At 45.7% G+C, this 16,829-nt stretch overlaps 2 protein-coding genes across 7 annotated transcripts; one reads left to right on the top strand and one right to left on the bottom strand.

Moving 5' to 3' along the window:
- Positions 1–1,994: 1,994 nt before the first annotated feature.
- LOC121568897 (ATP-dependent RNA helicase DDX42) lies at positions 1,995–9,597 on the bottom strand. The gene is made up of 18 exons (XM_045221094.1): positions 9,519–9,597; positions 8,829–9,059; positions 8,558–8,705; positions 8,345–8,406; positions 7,828–7,864; positions 7,048–7,200; positions 6,826–6,930; positions 6,524–6,643; positions 6,242–6,418; positions 6,026–6,154; positions 5,808–5,907; positions 5,638–5,685; positions 5,430–5,527; positions 4,975–5,251; positions 4,567–4,793; positions 4,354–4,464; positions 4,119–4,220; positions 1,995–3,963 (listed from the first exon to the last, which is right to left on the bottom strand). Exons 2-18 carry the CDS (start codon positions 9,050–9,052, stop codon positions 3,313–3,315), a joined length of 2,769 nt encoding a protein of 922 aa, XP_045077029.1. The 5' UTR covers positions 9,053–9,059; positions 9,519–9,597; the 3' UTR covers positions 1,995–3,312.
- An 84-nt stretch (positions 9,598–9,681) lies between these two features.
- LOC123491195 (STE20-related kinase adapter protein alpha-like) lies at positions 9,682–16,808 on the top strand. Of its 6 annotated transcripts, XM_045221097.1 has the most exons (15): positions 9,692–9,773; positions 10,060–10,139; positions 10,313–10,370; positions 10,591–10,662; positions 11,492–11,520; positions 13,577–13,679; positions 13,812–13,933; positions 14,215–14,323; positions 14,518–14,641; positions 14,719–14,890; positions 15,006–15,110; positions 15,242–15,489; positions 15,583–15,625; positions 15,736–15,920; positions 16,170–16,808. In XM_045221097.1, exons 2-14 carry the CDS (start codon positions 10,128–10,130, stop codon positions 15,889–15,891), a joined length of 1,353 nt encoding a protein of 450 aa, XP_045077032.1. In that variant the 5' UTR covers positions 9,692–9,773; positions 10,060–10,127; the 3' UTR covers positions 15,892–15,920; positions 16,170–16,808. The 6 variants fall into 6 exon arrangements, with proteins under 6 accessions (XP_045077033.1, XP_045077031.1, XP_045077034.1 ...); XM_045221098.1 differs by having other exon boundaries at positions 9,682–9,773; positions 10,099–10,139; positions 15,736–16,808; XM_045221096.1 differs by having other exon boundaries at positions 9,685–9,773; positions 10,074–10,139; positions 15,736–16,808.
- Positions 16,809–16,829: the final 21 nt, after the last annotated feature.

Raw genomic sequence — 16,829 nt, 5'->3', positions numbered from 1 at the left:
ATCAGAAGACACTGGCCTTTTCTCAATTGCATACTCCTCATGCCCTCCCTCTTCCTCAAAACATTTACATTATTTAGCAGACGCTCTTATCCAGAGCGACTTACAGGAGCAATTAGGGTTAAGTGTGTTGGTGAAACCATAAGGAGAGGAAGTACAGAACCAACGACGCTAGACGGAGAGGAATATGTTTAAGCAAAAGGCAGTTTATTAAACACAGAGATAGCTGGTATCTGCTCAAGCTACATGCATGGACCCATTCAGTTGCCTCTTATGGAGACAGTTGAAAAGGGATCAAAAACAGAGTTTTCAGCATTACTTTATACAATGCAACATAAAGAAAGGGTCTTTCTTCTAGTCCCTTGATTGGTTCCCGAGGCGTAGGAGGCGGGTCTGCTCTGTCCAGAGCAGAAGCCCCATTGGTGCACGGCAGAGTCCTCTGCCCTTGGCACCCGACCAGTAGAAAGAAGTGCAGTTGTGTGTGTGTGCGTATGCATTTTTGTGTGTGTGCGTCCTCAGAGCAAGAACTCGTGAGGCATGAAAATGAGTGTGCGTATGCATGGAGATGTGTGTGTGAATTTGTATGTCTCATGGGAAAGACTCGTGGGGAGCAACCAGATTGTGGCCTGTGGCGTGGGTGTTGTCCTTGACAAGATATTGGTCCTCTGTCCATTGTTCTTGCATAGGAACAGCATTGATTGAAAACAAGCTCCTAACATTAAAATGGGTCATGCACAAGATTTTAGTCAGACCAAGCTATAACATTTTATATTTACTACGACAAATGCCTTGCTCAATGGCACATCGACAGATTTTTCACCTAGTTGGCTCGGGGATTAGAACCAGCGACCTTTCGGTTACTGGCACAACGCTCTTAACCACTAAGCTACCTGCCGCCAACTTCCCCAAACTTGACACTCATGCGCTGTGTATGTATGCCAGTTAGGCGCTACACCCGTTGTAAAGCGGATTAATGTGCTTAATTTTAAGAAGTTATTTAGCCACTTTAGTTGTGATACAAACCTTATCAAAACATATAGGCCTATGGGCTAGGCTACATGAGGTGTGCGACTATGATTTGAAAAAGTCACAAAAAAAAGGCATGCGTTGTTTCTTGCCTTACATTCTTTTTTGTCTTTTTTTTTATTTTTACATTTTAGTCATTTAGCAGACGCTCTTATCCAGAGCGATTTACAGTTAGTGAGTGTATACATTTTCATATTGCCCCCCCGTGGGAAACGAACCCACAACCCTGGCGTTGCAAGCGCCATGCTCTACCAACTGGTCTGGTTAGTATGCAGGCCATGGAAGAACTGGAACATTTTCAGCTTCCAGGAATTGTGTACAGATCCTTGCAACATTGGGCCATGCAATATCATTCTGAAACATGAGGTGATGGCGGTGGATGAATGGCACGACAATGAGCCTCTGGATCTCGTCACGGTATCTGTGTACATTCAAATTGCCATCGATAAAATGCAATGGTGTTCGTTGTCCGTAGCTTATGCCTGCCCATACCATAACCCCACCCCTGTCCACAACGTTGACATCAGCAAACCACTCGCCCACACGACGCCATACACGCTGTCTGCCCTCTGCCCGATACAGTTGAAACCAGGATTAATCCGTGAAGAGCACACTTCTCCAGCGTGCCAGTGGCCATAGAGGGTGAGCATTTGCCCACTGAAGTCAGTAACGACGCCAAACTGCAGTCGGGTCAAGACACTAGCGAGGATGACAAGCACGCAGATGAGCTTCCCTGAGACGGTTTCTTACAGTTGGTGCAGAAATTCTTCGGTTGTGCAAAGAAGATCAGAGGGGAGGGACCTCTGGATTTCTCATCCAATGGGTTTTGAGGTGGCGGCGAGGAGAGCGGATGCGAGGACTACGCAATTGCGATTCTCCCCATGTGTGAGGAAAGAGATGCATCCAGAGTTGTGGCTGGCTATGGGTACCTTCTAAAAAGGTGCCCTACAAACCACTCAAAAAGACACGACTAAAAACCACGATTTTATTTAAAATTAGACCATTGAGTAGATGTACATGTGAAAAACAGTCTTAACCCTATAGTCTATGGAAGTTATATGTACACTGAGGAGCATAAATGCATCAAGGATTAAATGCAAAAAGGAATTGCCAATGATATCCTCACATTGACAGCTGTTCGTGTCACATCGTGTGAGCAAAATACAGATATATATAACAGAGAACCTCACTGGTATTATCATGCCAAAGACTAGTCATTTTCAAGACAGAAGCAGATTCCAAAATTGAAGTTTTTGAAACAGAATGTTATTGAGTTTGAGAGTTCCGTTTTTCACTTGCAAATAACCACTTCTACAATATCAGGTGTCAAAATGTAGTGAGTAGTGACAAAAGTGGGACCAAGTGAATTGATGTTTATTACAGTTCAGAACCACTGTGTCAGCTGCAGCTAAGTTTAGAATGCACACCTATAGAACTGCCAATGACAAATGACAAACAGAAAAGGAAACTATAGACAAACAAAACAAACTGCCAAAGCCATTTAAATAAAAAATACTTGACATCCTCCTGTGAATTAACTCAGGCGTAGCTTCACACACACACACATTAACAAATACATTTGACATACACTCCACTTTCAAAAGCATAAAAAACACCTAAGTGACACAGAGGCACTTTACTAAGAAGTGAATACAAGATGCAAAGTTCACATAAACACAGATGGATTCACAGGAAGTAGTACACTTATAAAAAAGGAAACGAGATCTGTCAGCAACTTGGGTTGATAATATACACACTCACATTTAGTAGATGTCCATTAGGGCTGTGTGGGGTTACCAAGGGCTAAGAGTTTAACTAGAACAACTGGGGGGTGTCCAGTGAGAAAGGACGTAAGAATACAACAGACATCTCAATTACAGGTGTTTTCTGTGGCGTCAGGACTGCATAACAGCTCCACTGCTCCCTTCTATTGACCAGAAAGATTGATAAACTCACTTATGGTAAGGATAAAACTATCTGGATGTTATATTTACAGTAGATTTCTTTCTGCATGCACAGGTCTGACACCAGGAGTAGAACTCTACCCAAAATCTCAACACAGCTTCAGACAAGCAGACAATCAGGAGCCATGTTACTGAATCTCAAACCAAAGCAGGATGACATATCTTTCCCCTTGCATTTAAACCATGCAGTAGGGTCGGTTCACACATTAACCCTTGAAATTCTGTGCATGTTTCAGCTGAAATGACCATCTGTGCATCTACAGGCATGCTCATCTAAGAACAGTTGGTTGGTTGCTTTTCAGGACTTGGTGACGTGTTTTGTGCTTTAGTTGTCCCACCTACTCTTTTTGCGTTTTGGTGGATCTGGGACTGCAAAGCTGTCTGCCTCTCGGTCACCTCTCCCCTCACTCCTGTCCCCCCTTCCTTCACCCCCTGCCCTGTCGCCACTCTCCCTGTCACCTCTACAATCTTCTCGCTCTCTGTCCCTTCTACTTCCGTCTCCATTACGACTATCGCCATGGCGCCCGCTGCTGCCATGGCGATCCTTGTCCCCATATCTGTCGCGGTCTGCGTGGCGGTCCCGCTCTCCCCCGCCACTGTGCCGCTCGCTCCTGTCTCTCCTGTCACGATAGTGGCCATCTCCATGGCGACCCCTATCGTCACCATGTCTGTCATGGGGCCCTTCTCTGGGTGAGGGTGGGGCGGCATACCCTTGAGGAGCACTGGCCTGGCTGTCTGACACAGAGCTCAGGGAGCCAGCGCTGGTGAAGCCTGCCATCTTGGTGCCCATGCCGAGGGCTGCTGGAGGGGCCATGGGTAAAGAGGGGGGCCCACGGGGCCGGTCTGGGCCCTCAGGAGCCCCGGTGGGGATGGAGCTCAGACTGCCAGCGCTGGTCCAGCCTGAAGAGCTACTGGACTTAGTGGTGAGTTTAGGAACCATGCCGGATGCCGCCACAAAGTGGTTCTTATACTGCGACTGGGGAAAAATAGACACATACAACAATTAAAGAGGGACTTCAAGACGTACAGAAAGAATTCATGAGAAAAAGGGATCATTTAGAGCTAACAGATAGGTCGAATGTGTATAAATTAAAATAAGACGGAATAGATAGTGAGTGACAGTTTAGCTACCTGGAAGGCTGACTTCATTGCTGACATGCGGTCTCCCATGGCTCCGGTAGAAGGCTTGCTGTAGCCCTCATAGTTACCCATGGCAGCACCACCACCACGCTCCTGGAGAAACAACAAAATGTCAACAATCACCAAGAGTTACACTATTATGCCACTGATCTACCAACAAGATATAACACTACAACTAACGCAATAACACAACAATTTCTGTTACAAATAGACATGGCCAACTCACAGAACGTTCAGCTCCCAAGCCTGGCCTCTCTCTGTAGCCCAGACCACCTCCTCCAATGTTCAGCTTCTTCCCTTTGCCGCCCTTGAAGCGTGATTTCCTGAACCAGGGATTCTGAGAGGAATACATCAAAGAAGGTCAGTAAAGACATCATATAAAATTAACCTTTCCATAGCTGTCCTCAATGGTCAGTCGGAGACATGTAGAATGGCTTACCTGCATTGCCAAGTCCATCAGTTCCTTAGAGACGCTCTGATTGGCTCCCTCCAGGTTACGCACAAGGTCTCCTGCAAATGATGTGTCTTTACTGGTGAGAAGGGTGTAGGCAACGCCCTTTTCCCCAGCACGACCTGTTCGGCCAATTCGGTGTGTGTGTGTGTCGATGTCCCGAGCCACGTCATAGTTCACTACTGTGCGTATTGAAGGGATATCCAGACCACGGGCTAGGGAGGAAATGACAAAGAAGGAGTGAAAAATGATAGAATGACAAGTATGTAGGAGCACTGGAATTCAGGCAAAAACCATTTGTCAGTGTCTGTGTAATCATACACAGATCTCTGATGATTGGAATGTTGTGCCACATTCAGTCCCCGTCCCCTCGTCTGCAGCCCACCCCCACCTCACCTGCCACGTCAGTGGCCACCAGCACGGGCAGACTCTTCTTCTTGAAGTCAGCGATGACCTTGTTCCTCTCGCTCTGGTCCATGTCTCCGTGCAGCAGGCCCAGGCTGTGGCCCTCCTGGGTCAGGTTGGTGGCCAGCTCCTCACAGTTGGCCTTCTTGGTGACGAAGATAAGTACAGAGCCAGAGGAGGTGAACTCCACCAGGCGGCGGGTCAGCCAGCCCCACTTCTCCACCCCGCTGGGCATGATCTCCACTATCTGGGTCACATCCTCATTGGCCTGGGGAGGAAGGATGGAGGATTGAAGAGCATTAGATGACTAAACTCCAGAAAATGTTCTGCTGCCAGCTGGTTGACATAAGAGTCTAACAGGCTGGTTGACTGTTCTGGCAATGTAGAACTTTCAATAAATTGTAGAAGTTGCAATCAGATGGTGTTAGAAGAGCCTCGGGTCTTACCTCTCCGATGTCTCCCTGCACCACACGGATGGGGTCCACCAGGATATCTCTGGCCAGCCTCTCAATCTTCTTACGGAAGGTGGCGCTGAACAGAAGAGCTGTGAGGACAGGAGTGGAGTTAAGGTTCACAGGATGGTGTTGTCTTATCTAAACCGCTAACAAGTGTACATGCGCGCGTGCACACACACACACACACACACACACTTACTCTGTCGATCAGGTCGGACATGGCTGGCAACGGATCTCACTTGATACTCTGAAAAATGTTACCAAAAGAATATGATATAAATAGGTGTCAAACCAACTTCAGTAAACAATCTTATGGCATAGTGGTCATTGGTAAAAAAAAAAAAAAGAGAGAATGGAAAGCCAACTTACCAAAGCCCATATCAAACATACGATCTGCTTCATCAAACACCAGGTATGTCACTCTTTGCAGAGAGGTGGCCTTCTTTTTCACATGGTCAATCAGACGCCCCTGTGTGAGGAACAACATACACAACCCAATAAGTGAAATAACCTCAGGGGATTCTTTTCCTCCAATACATAAAGACTAAACTCAGTCTACCACAGCGATTGTCAACTAGAGCTCTTACCGGGGTGCACACAACTATCTCTGCCCCCTCCTGAAGAGCCTTGGCCTGCTCCCACATGCTGCCTCCTCCATACACCGCCACCGAGCGCAGAGAGTAGGCTTTCCCAAAACGCTTGCACTCCGCGTGGATCTGGGGAGCACAACAATCATTTTCAGGGGCTAAATCAACTTTTTGTCATGGAAAAAAATTCCTGGCCCATCTCTCCCTGGCTCTTACCTGCTGACAGAGCTCCCTGGTGGGGCACACGATGACTGCAATGGGCCCCTCTCCAGTCTCCAGTTCCTTCTGGTCCATGATGTGAACTAGCATGGGCCAGATGAACGCTGCAGTCTTGCCACTACCGGTTTTCGCAATGCCAATCATGTCCCTTCCACTCAGGGCAACGGGCACTCCCTACAGGACAGACGGGGAAGAAAATACAGGTGAGGCCTATATGCTACTAAAGCAATATGAAAGTATGAAGAAAAAAATGCCCTAGGAAACAAGCTGCTTAGGTACCTGGCACTGAATAGGTGTGGGCTGGGTGTACTCCGACTTGCGGATTATGTGCATTAGCTGCTCGTCAAACCCAAAGTGGGCGAAGCTGGTGGAGAGTTTAGGAGGGGCGGCACCAGACACCTGCCAACGTCAATGAAGCAAAATAAAGAGAAAGAGACAAGAGGCTTTCGGTTAAAGAGACAATGGGATCATACAACACAGTGTCTCTTTTTGCAGACAGTAAGTGGTATGTTGGCTAGGATTTTGTGTGGTTTGGGTTTAGATGTGGTTGTATGTGTGTGTGTCCTCTTCCTGACACTTACCCGCAGATTGAGTTTGTGTCTCAGCTCAAACACCTCTGTGTCCGTCAGGCTGAGAAGCTCCTCATGCTCGTTGTAGAAGTTCCTCTCAAAGGGTGGGTAGTCAATCTGATAGGGAATGACATAAATGTAGGACCTCAGACACTAAAATAAAAACTCTAATTGACAAGATAACATATGACTTACTGACTCTTGGGTCAGATAGGTGCAGTATGCAGTTGTTACCTCAGAGTGGTCCATGGGGGGCAGGGGCATGATGATCTTCTTAGTGGTGGGGGCAATGGGATTCCCATCACTGTCATAGTCTATGTTCTCATCCTCGTCCTCTGCGGTCAGCCCAGCCGTGGGATTCTCTGCCATGTAGCGGAAGTAGGCTTCCTGCACAGAGCACAGCCACATGAGTCAACCAGAGTGCAGCTTAAACGCCTAATGTAGCACACATTCATGCAGGCACTCTTACCACTCTCATAACCTGGGGATATACATTAAAATACAGTAAATGGCTAAATGCTCTGATGATCGCCCAGATCAATGTCGGAGTCTATGCCATTTTATGTTTTAACACTTGATTTAAACCCGTCTTTGCGTTATTCGGGCTGAAATTGATCAGTGTCAGATTTTATAACCCCCCCCCCCCCTTCACAAAGTAGTAAGAACAGCAACAGCTAATAGGAAACGTTCATTACAGTATGGCATATTTGAAAATAGATTATAAACTATTAATCAACATGCTTAGAATAGGCATGGGTACATTTTCAAATTTTTTGAAACTTCAGAAGTATGCATGTAGATATCCCAGAAGGATAGGGTGAAGGATTCAACCTGCAATTAGGTTTGTTAGCATAGTGTGAGAGAGAGTAAGAGAGAGAGAAAAAAGATTTTTAAAAAGAGAGGGAGAGATGTGGTAGGTGGTAAGACTTGGCCATAGATGGGTCGGGAGGGGAGGTTGGGGTCTGGAGGCTCTCTGATCAGTAGTAAATTAGGAATGTTGGATGGATCACTTACTTGTTCATCTTCCTCTTCAATGTCATCACGTATACCCCTGTAAAAACAAGCGGAGAAAAAAAACTTCCCTGCGACTCGTTTGTTCACCCATGATTCCCCACAACCTGTCTAACGCCACGCTTATCCCCTCCCTACAAAGTCGCTATGCAAGGCAGGGTTGATTAGTTACCTACAGTATGGACCAACTGGGGAAATTTAAGGTAATTGAATGGCAAAACAGATTATTTCAAATGAGACAAGCCTTTGCTCCTCAGTGGTGAATGCAGTTGAAGTGGGAACATTCTATCTACAGTATCTTAATAACATGCTAGAGTTTCGGGATGAGAAGAGATTGACAATTTTGACACTTGACCAATTACCATTGAAATATGTGCAAATCAATACACAGGTGCATGGGAAGAATGTACTACACCTGCCTACCTGGTGGCCTTGAATAGGGCTTTTGCTCATTTATATTATTGACAAGGTAATTTCGAAAGGCACTGAGCTTAAAAGGTAGAAATTGAAGGGATCTTACTTTTCACACTTCTTCTCCTTCTCTTTTTCCTCCAGTTTCTTCATGTCTTTAGCTGCTTGGTCCTAGAGCAGACAAGAGGGTGAACAATATACCCCCATGCAATACTTCCCAACAGCTCTGTGACAATAACCCCAGATCTTAAACAAAGGAACTACAGAGAAAATGTGTATATTTCTACATGATCCAGGTCTAAGAGGGGAAACCTTGACTCACCTCCACTTGGGCCATGAAGGCATCCAGAGGATCATCCTCACTGTCTGAACCCCCTCCAGACTGAAACTGTTGCCGTGTGGGGGAGTTCTCAGCTGGGATATAGGGTAAATCTGTGCTGCTTGACTCCTCTTCATCATCTTCAAAATACCTGGAAATGGGTTAGGAAAGGTATCACCAGTCAAATGTCATTGAAAACAATGTCATGATCATACAGCATATGAAGCACACCAAACCCAATCGAACACTAAAGGAAAGATACGTCTATACTCACGCATTCTCTTCATCAAAATTTGCTCTTTTTGTTCCTATTTTGTAGAATGCAGGGAGTTGCTGGTTCTTGCCATAACCTCCAGCTGTCCCTGCGCCTCCGAAGGAAGATTTCTGAGGCAAGCGCAGTTCTTCTTTCTTTCCTCCTCCACCACCACCACCACCAAGGGAGAATCCTCCAAACCCGAACCCTCGCTTACCACTCGGGCCACCCTTGCTCCAGTTCATAGCGGACCTACAGAAGCAAGGGGAAAAGAAAGAATATCACATTTGGTATTTGACTGTTGTACATTGCTGTTGCATTCCAGTCCATTCATTCATCGCAGGCCTTGTGTGTCACCCACAAACGTCTGCTAAGTGCTAACCTAATCCAAATCATCTCGTAAATCACTGTCTGGGGGATGTCAAAGATTATTTGTGGCTTCTAGCAAATTAAGATAGAAAATATTGCATTAATCTGTATCTAGCTAATTATGGTTGGATCTCATTAAATTGGCTAACTAACGTTAGCTAAACTAGCTAGCATGCTACGCTTCTCTAGCCTAAGGCCGCAGCAGCACGACGAAGAAGTGGATGTGACAAATTATTGACTGTGCAAATATTACTTGTCTAAGGACATTTGCAAAAGCAGTTGAATCTAGAGTACGTTATACACCATATACTTAATTAATGGATGCATGTACTGTTTATTTACCTGTTTTCAGTGCCAAATAAATATCTGTTTACCACTGCCAAATCTCACAGCGCGATTCGAACGTGTTCTGCGTCACAACTGTGTGTTCACGTAGATTACGCGCGACGGATTGCCTCTCACAACAAGGAACCAATCAACGCAAACATGTGAAATTAGTTACCACCCCTTTTCAATAATTGTTGTTTGTTGAAAATGGTAGCTAACTACCTCGCTCCACCAGATACTAGCTAGCTATTTGTTCAAGTTACCATAACGGTAGGTTACTAGCTATCTTTTTTTTGTATATAACTAGATTCCATAGCTACCTAGCGTTAGTTTGTTCCTTGACATAGCTATCTACTGTAGCTAGCTAATGTTGTTAGTTAGTTAGCTAGCAGCTAGTTGTCCTGCTAATAAAATGTTTTTGGGCCTATCATACTATTTGTGAAATGGTTTTCACATATTAGATTTAAGTATTAGGTAGGTAATAGCTTGCTACCTGTCTTGTTCTAGCTAGTTCATAGCGAAGTAATGCTTATGCTTTCCTCTGTTAATGTGTTAGTATTTATTTTGGAGGCATTCTTTCTGGATGGGGTTTCAGCGGTTCTAGCTGCCACAATCAACAGATCCATGTCTTTTCTGGTGAGTGAACTCCGTTAGCGCTCCCCTGCCTGTTGGCATTAGAGCCCAGTCTAGAAAAGGTATCAAATACTTGTGCTGAATCCTTACCAGTCAGTGTCACAGCAATGATCAGTTATTGGAGAAGCGATTGACCTGTGGTATCTGCCCTCTTTCTTTCTTCCTCTCTATCCCAGCGTTGGGTCTCAGAGAAATTGAGCGTGGAGAGCCTGAGGGATTTTGAGTTTTTTGGAGGTAAGGTCAAAGGTGATGCTGAAAATGCTTCCCCAATCAACTGCTGCTTACACACAAGACTTATCATCAGCTATGAAGTTGCCCAACCCTCATACAGAACCTGCTAGCTATATCTTAAGTGCAGCTTTGCTTTCAAAACAAGATATTATTGCATTGCGCAGTTTTTTAAAAAGCAACGCCCTCTAACAAACAATTGGAATAATACAATTTAAACCTACAGGAATCCAATCAGCATTGGTTATTTGGCAATATGTGGATGGATACCTCTGTCTCCCACATAGATTCAGGACACGTAAGAACTACTGCTTGCTTCGATGTTTTGCAGGTGTCAAATGTCTCACTGTACCATACATGTGTGCCATGAAGAGAGTTTGTTCCAGTGTGATGTGTCCTTGTCTGACAGACTTGATCAATGCAGTAAATGTGCAGCCTCAGAATACTGCATGTCAGATTAATATTCTGTTGCGCCGTCGGTCTTTGTAGTATATATGAAGTCGATATGATACTTAGGTCAAATATTTATTTACGGAAATCATATTTTAAGGGTAACATAAGTGTGGTGGGGATGAGGCAGGTTCAACAGTATGTGGGTCTGTTATTAGACACTAACATGAGGATAGGAAAGCGTTGTCAATTTATCAATGGTTGAAGAATCCGTTTTCATAAAGAGAGAAACTGAATAGCTAGTCTATGACAGACATAGGCCTAATGCTGATTTTACTGTATGTATCCTATAAGGGGGGGGTTGAACTTTGCATCATCTTTATATTCCTGTGAGCTCAGCTCATCATTGCATCATTGTTCGTTCATTCGCTTGATTTCAAGTTTGTTTTTGGCTGCTTCCTGTTCCCATGGCAATGCATAATCACTGAATCCCGCTGGACTGAATCCTCACTGATTTAACAGATGCATCTAATTAGCCTAGACTGAATCCTCCTTGTGACAGGAGCCAGCCAGCAGCATTGATCCGACTCCTGCAACAAACACCACATGCTATACTTTACACTTACAGTGTACCTAAGGGTTCCCGAGCTGCTCTAAACACAGATCCTTCTCTTGTGTGTGTGTGTGTGTGTGTGTGTGTTTGTGTTTATGTCATTGATGTGGTTTCTCTACCACAGAGCAAGCTCAGGGAAGCTCTCACAGGAAAGTAAGTGCGGTACTCCAGTCACGGCTTTTGATCGTTCCATCTGCCTGTGTGTGTGTTTGTGAGGGTGTAGCCAACGTGAATGAATTCACAAGCCCTGTGTGCTTTTGTGCATGGGCATCTGATTCTCAATGCTGTGCTGTATGTGCTTTGTGTTTTGAGGCCCATCCTACTTCACCCACCAGGGTTTCCTATAGGGGGAGTAGGGAGATTGGTAGAGCTTACAGTAGTGACATCCTGTTGATGAGACATGGTTTATAGGGGGTTGGGTTGGAGGAGAGAAACTGAGGTTGTCAAGTCTGAAGGAAAGATGTGATCATGGATAAGAGCGTCTGCTAAATGACGAAAATGTAAATGTGATCAGTATAAGTGGATAGATGGATCACCCCATTAATCACCCCATTAATACTACTTGTTGCCTGATGGCTCCATCGGTTGCTCCAGAGATCAAAACAAACAGTCCTACCTGATTCATAAAGTTGACCACAGGTCCGCTCCATAGGAGGAGTAGTTTGTGTCTTTAGAGTGGGCAATGACGGGTCATCCGTAATTACCAGGCTTAATTTACCTGCACTTGTCTTTTACGGCTGTCATGGAAAAGGGCTGTTTCGTCTCAGCTGACAGATAATCTCCCTGTAATGCCGGCCTTAATGGGCCCTTAGGAACCTCAGTGTGGTCTTAACATGGTGGTGTTACTGTTTTCTTTATGGTTTCTGTTGTTCTTCACTGAAAGTCCTCACTAATTTTGACTGAGCCTGTTTCATGTTTGTGAAGTAGTTTAAGTCTGAAATGTGGACACTCTTTGTCTGTGGCCTGTGTTCACTATAGTTCTCCCTTACTAGAAAGCAGAGGCATGTAGGTGGGTGGTGGGAGGGTATGAGCAACTGGGGTTATTTGTTAATGTGTCACTGTTGTGGAAATCTCTGCATCCACCAATGGTTGTGAACTGGAGTTGGATGGAATGGATGGAGTTCCATGTGTTCTGTTTTTGGCAACGCATGGCAACTCCATCTGAGTGATTTAACGTGATGGCATCTACCTCGCAATGCTGGCTGGAAATTGGTAGAGAAATGGTTATTAAGCTGTTACTACATAAAAAAAAAATAAGTATTAACCTCATACATTTAGGCCAACACCCCATACCAGGGCAATACAGAGGGACCATTATGGTTGCATATGCATCTAAATATTTTACTGTTACCTGGAATTTTAATTTGGGAGCACCAGTGCCCCTGTGGGGGGAAAAAACTTTTTTGTAATTGTTGGCAATTCTTATCATTAATACCTTGAATATTTTTCATTGTGCTCCTACATTTCAATATGTGCTCCTACATTTTTTCAACTTAGGAGCACGTGATCCTTGTCAAAAAATGTCACCATAGAGCCCTGCATACATATTTTTTTCCAGTCAAGCATTTTGAAAGTGATGGTATGAATCTGAAAATAAGTTTTTTTTTCTGAGCATCTTTTAAGACTGTTATTGGATCCCTGTTTTGTAATTTGAGGTGAAACACACCAGATACACAAGATCCTCACGTCTACGCCCAACAATGGAGTCGTTGTCCCAAATGTGGGAAGGCAGGCGACAAGCTTAAGTCCAAATTAAGCCCATAGAAACGCATTGGGATTATTTTGGACATATTTTGGCAAGAGTGAAGTTTCTTGCTTCGCCTCTTCCTCTCTGAACACACTCATACTATTTTTGGGGGGTGCCCACTCTGCATGTATCTAACCATGAGCGTTAATGTTTCAAGCACTATGGCGTGATGAGGTTTAGAGAAGGCATGATTCATAAATGATGTAGCTTCTTGCTTATAATTTGCCACCAACAGAATTCAAACCTGAAGTTAGATGTTCTCCACTCAGGTTCCACAAGTACTGCTCGTACACACTCCGTTCTGTAGTCTGTCTGTATATGATTTAGCATCAACCATCACTTCTGACCAAGCCTTTGCAAGCCACTCTCACAATGCCACAAGTAATGCCCAACACTGTAAGGGCCAATATATGCTATCGTTTCCAAAGCTAACTCCTTCCCTGTTGCCGCCTCTCCCCCCAGGCCCATGAAGACAGCCACGAGAGCCTGACCTCACTCCCACGGCGGGACACCATGGGAAGCTTCCTCCCTGACAGCAGCGCCTATGAGCTGCTAACCATCATAGGTCAGTCAGTTTGTCAGTCAGTCTCAGGCTTCCAACCTCAGTGACTGGGCTGCCAAGGTGCTTGTTGTTGAATACATTGTTCGTGCTCCTGTCTCTAGTCTAATTTTGTGTGTGTGCGTTTTGCTGTGCTAGGTCGAGGCCTAGAGGACTTGATGACCGTAAACCTTGCCAGATACAGACCAACAGGGGAACACGTAGCAATCCGTCGGATTGACCTGGAGTCCTGCACCAATGAAATGGTCAACTACCTGCAGGTCTGGACCTATCACCATCCATCTATCATTCTACCATCCATTTGTCACATTTCCCTTTGCCAGGCAGACTGACATCAGTCAAATCATACTTCTCTTTATATCCCTCTCTTTCACTCCTCCCCTCTGAATGCATTCATCCCTTGATTTATGACATCACCTGTTATGTAATCCAACCTCCCATCTGTCTGTCAAATGTGTATCTATTAGATATAACTCAATGTAATCTCTCTGTTTCTCTCTGTCCATTAAACCTAACCCAGTGTAATCTCTGTCTCTCTCAGGCTGAGCTCCATGTATCTAAGCTGTTCCACCACTCCAGCATCCTGCCCTACAGGAGCATCTTCATAGCAGAGAACGAGCTGTGGGTCATCTCTCCCTTCATGGCCTATGGTGAGGATTCACAGACAGGAGAGCACTCACTGTAACACTACTCTGGTCCTAGTCAAATGTAGTCAAAAGCTAAATGTAGATGGGAGGACTCTAGTTACCATTCCCACACAAAGGTAATTTGTCTCCACCTAACCCTACTATTCTCACAGTCCTCTGTGCTCTCTCACTGACTAATGAAGTGTCTAACGTCCTAGGGTCGGCCAGAGACCTGATCAGCACCCACTTCACTGATGGGATGAATGAGCTGGCCATCGCCTACATCCTACTGGGCATGCTCAAAGCCCTGGAGTACATCCACCACATGGGCTATGTACACCGGTAAGTACACAGTACACACAAGCACAGGACTTTTCATGCAGGAATGTGACATGGCGTCTAATTGTGTGCGTGTTTAGGAGCGTGAAGGCCAGCCACGTGTTGATCTCGGTAGACGGTCAGGTGTGTATGTCTGGTCTGCGGAGCATCATCAGTCTGATCCGTCACGGCCAGCGGGCCAGAGTGGTCCATGACTTCCCCCAGTACAGCATCAAGGTGCTGCCCTGGCTCAGCCCAGAGGTGCTGCAGCAGGTAACACCATACCACACCTGGCTAGCATACAATACCTTGCTTTTGGTATACTATAATACCTTTGTTTGTATCGGTCAACCCTATGTAACCACTTGTGTGTGTGTGTGTGTGTCAGAATCTGCAGGGATACGACTTCCGGTCAGACATCTACAGTCTTGGCATCACAGCCTGTGAGCTAGCCAATGGACACGTGCCCTTCAAAGACATGCCAGCCACACAGGTGACTAGTGGCCTGATCAACCTCTTGCTTCTGAAAGATCATCTATATTCTGCTTCTCTCTTGACTGGCCACTCTCTCTCTGTCCATTCCTCTTCCTCCCCTCTGTCCTCTTCGTGGTCTTCGGTCTTTAGATGTTGCTGGAGAAGCTGAACGGGACAGTCCCCTGTCTGTTGGACACCACCACCATCCCCCCAGAGGAGCTGACCATGAAGCCCTCCCGCTCTGGGGCTGACTCTGGGATCTGTGAGGGCCCCAGTGCCGGAGGGGCACACCACTCTAACGGAGAGCCCTCCTCGGGGAGCCACCCCTACAGTCGCACCTTCTCTCCCCACTTCCATGCTTTTGTGGAGCTGTGTCTGCAGAGGGACCCAGAGAAGAGGTGAGCCACGCCAAGCTAGGCTGCTGGTCCTCACATTGATTGTGTTATGAATTTTAGCTCATTTAATTAATTGTGTTTATTTCCCCCCCTCAGACCCTCAGCCAGTGCTCTCATTGGTCATTCCTTCTTCAAACAGGTGAGTAGGATCTAGCTCCTCCCTCCTCAACAGTCATGTAAAGGCTTTATTCATTCACACAACACTTGATTATTAGAATCCCAATGAGATATGTTTCCATTCTTCCCTAGATCAAGCGTCGGCCATCGGAGGCTCTGCCCGAGCTGTTCCGGCCCGTGACGCCCATCACCGGCTTTGAGAGTACCCAGCCTCAGGACTCTGCCTCTGGGCTGGCCAGCCTGGAGTCTGGCCTCAGCCACATGGATGTGGATGACTGGGACTTCTGACCAGAGGAACAGGAAGCAGACGAGGAGAGGTGTGTGTGTGTAGTAACCAAGAGGTTTTAACAGGAGACGCTCTGAGAAGACTTCGGACTGGATTTACGTTTTGTTCTTATTAAATGTCCTATGTAAATTATTTAAACTAAGGAGTTTCTCCTCCCTCTGAGTTTAAAAGCCAGCCGCCATCTTGCCTCCTTGCTATCGCTCTAGTCTAAAAGATGCATGAGCAGACAGACCCTTGCACTGAATGACACCTAATTCCTCTCACGCACACATCTCTCCAGATTCTACTAAAAGCTCTGGACCCAGCGAGGAACAGTATGGGGGAGTATGTCCAGTTGGCTCTTTCACTTGCCAATGGAGATGTTCCATTAAAGCATTAGAGCAGGGAGACTCTACCTCTTATTTGATCTGAGCTGCACTCGACTTGGCCCAATCTAGAGCCATCTGTTCACGTTACCAAGACCAGGAACTGACGCTCCGACCGCATTACCAAGGGTTGATCCAATCAGCCTTCTAGCCAGCACAACAGATGGAAGATTCCAGAAGTTTGTCCCAAGGCTATCACGAACCAGACAGTGTTTGTATTTACTCACAGCTGAGAGAAGAAGCTCTCATACTGATCCACCAGTTTTACAGGAGAGGGAAGAAAAAAAACATCTGTTTCTACCTGAAACCCTCAACTGAAAATAGCAAAGCTAGTTAACACTTGACTGTGCCAACTGAGGTCCATGTATTTGATTAACCTTCCTGTTACTGGCCACTTATGTCCTGCAAAAAAGTGAATGTTACAATGGTGCTTGTTTCAGATAGTTTGTCTGGGTTTCAGGAAGAGAAGAGGGGAAGGGAAGGTGTTGAGTGGGGGAGGGAAAGTGTTGGGAGTGTAACTATTTTACTTGATAATAAATACCTTTCACATCGGGGCTCTCGCTGTCATTGTATTA

The sequence above is a fragment of the Coregonus clupeaformis genome, chromosome 7 (genome assembly GCF_020615455.1).
Source record: "Coregonus clupeaformis isolate EN_2021a chromosome 7, ASM2061545v1, whole genome shotgun sequence".
Taxonomy (NCBI): domain Eukaryota; kingdom Metazoa; phylum Chordata; class Actinopteri; order Salmoniformes; family Salmonidae; genus Coregonus; species Coregonus clupeaformis.
Note: the sequence above shows the minus strand (reverse complement) of the source record. Positions and strands in the feature narration are given on the sequence as shown.

Bases quoted from the DNA above. Each gene is read 5' to 3' on its own strand.
- LOC121568897 (XM_045221094.1), bottom strand. From the start codon at position 9,052: ATGAACTGGAGCAAGGGTGGCCCGAGTGGTAAGCGAGGGTTCGGGTTT. The intron at 7,865-8,344 runs GTAAGATCCCTT...TTGTTTTTACAG, and splicing joins AAGGAGAAGAAGTGTGAAAA to GGGTATACGTGATGACATTG. The intron at 6,419-6,523 runs GTACCTAAGCAG...TCTGTCCTGTAG, and splicing joins CCACACCTATTCAGTGCCAG to GGAGTGCCCGTTGCCCTGAG.
- LOC123491195 (XM_045221098.1), top strand. The intron at 15,111-15,241 runs GTGACTAGTGGC...TTCGGTCTTTAG, and splicing joins AAGACATGCCAGCCACACAG to ATGTTGCTGGAGAAGCTGAA. The intron at 15,626-15,735 runs GTGAGTAGGATC...ATTCTTCCCTAG, and splicing joins GTCATTCCTTCTTCAAACAG to ATCAAGCGTCGGCCATCGGA.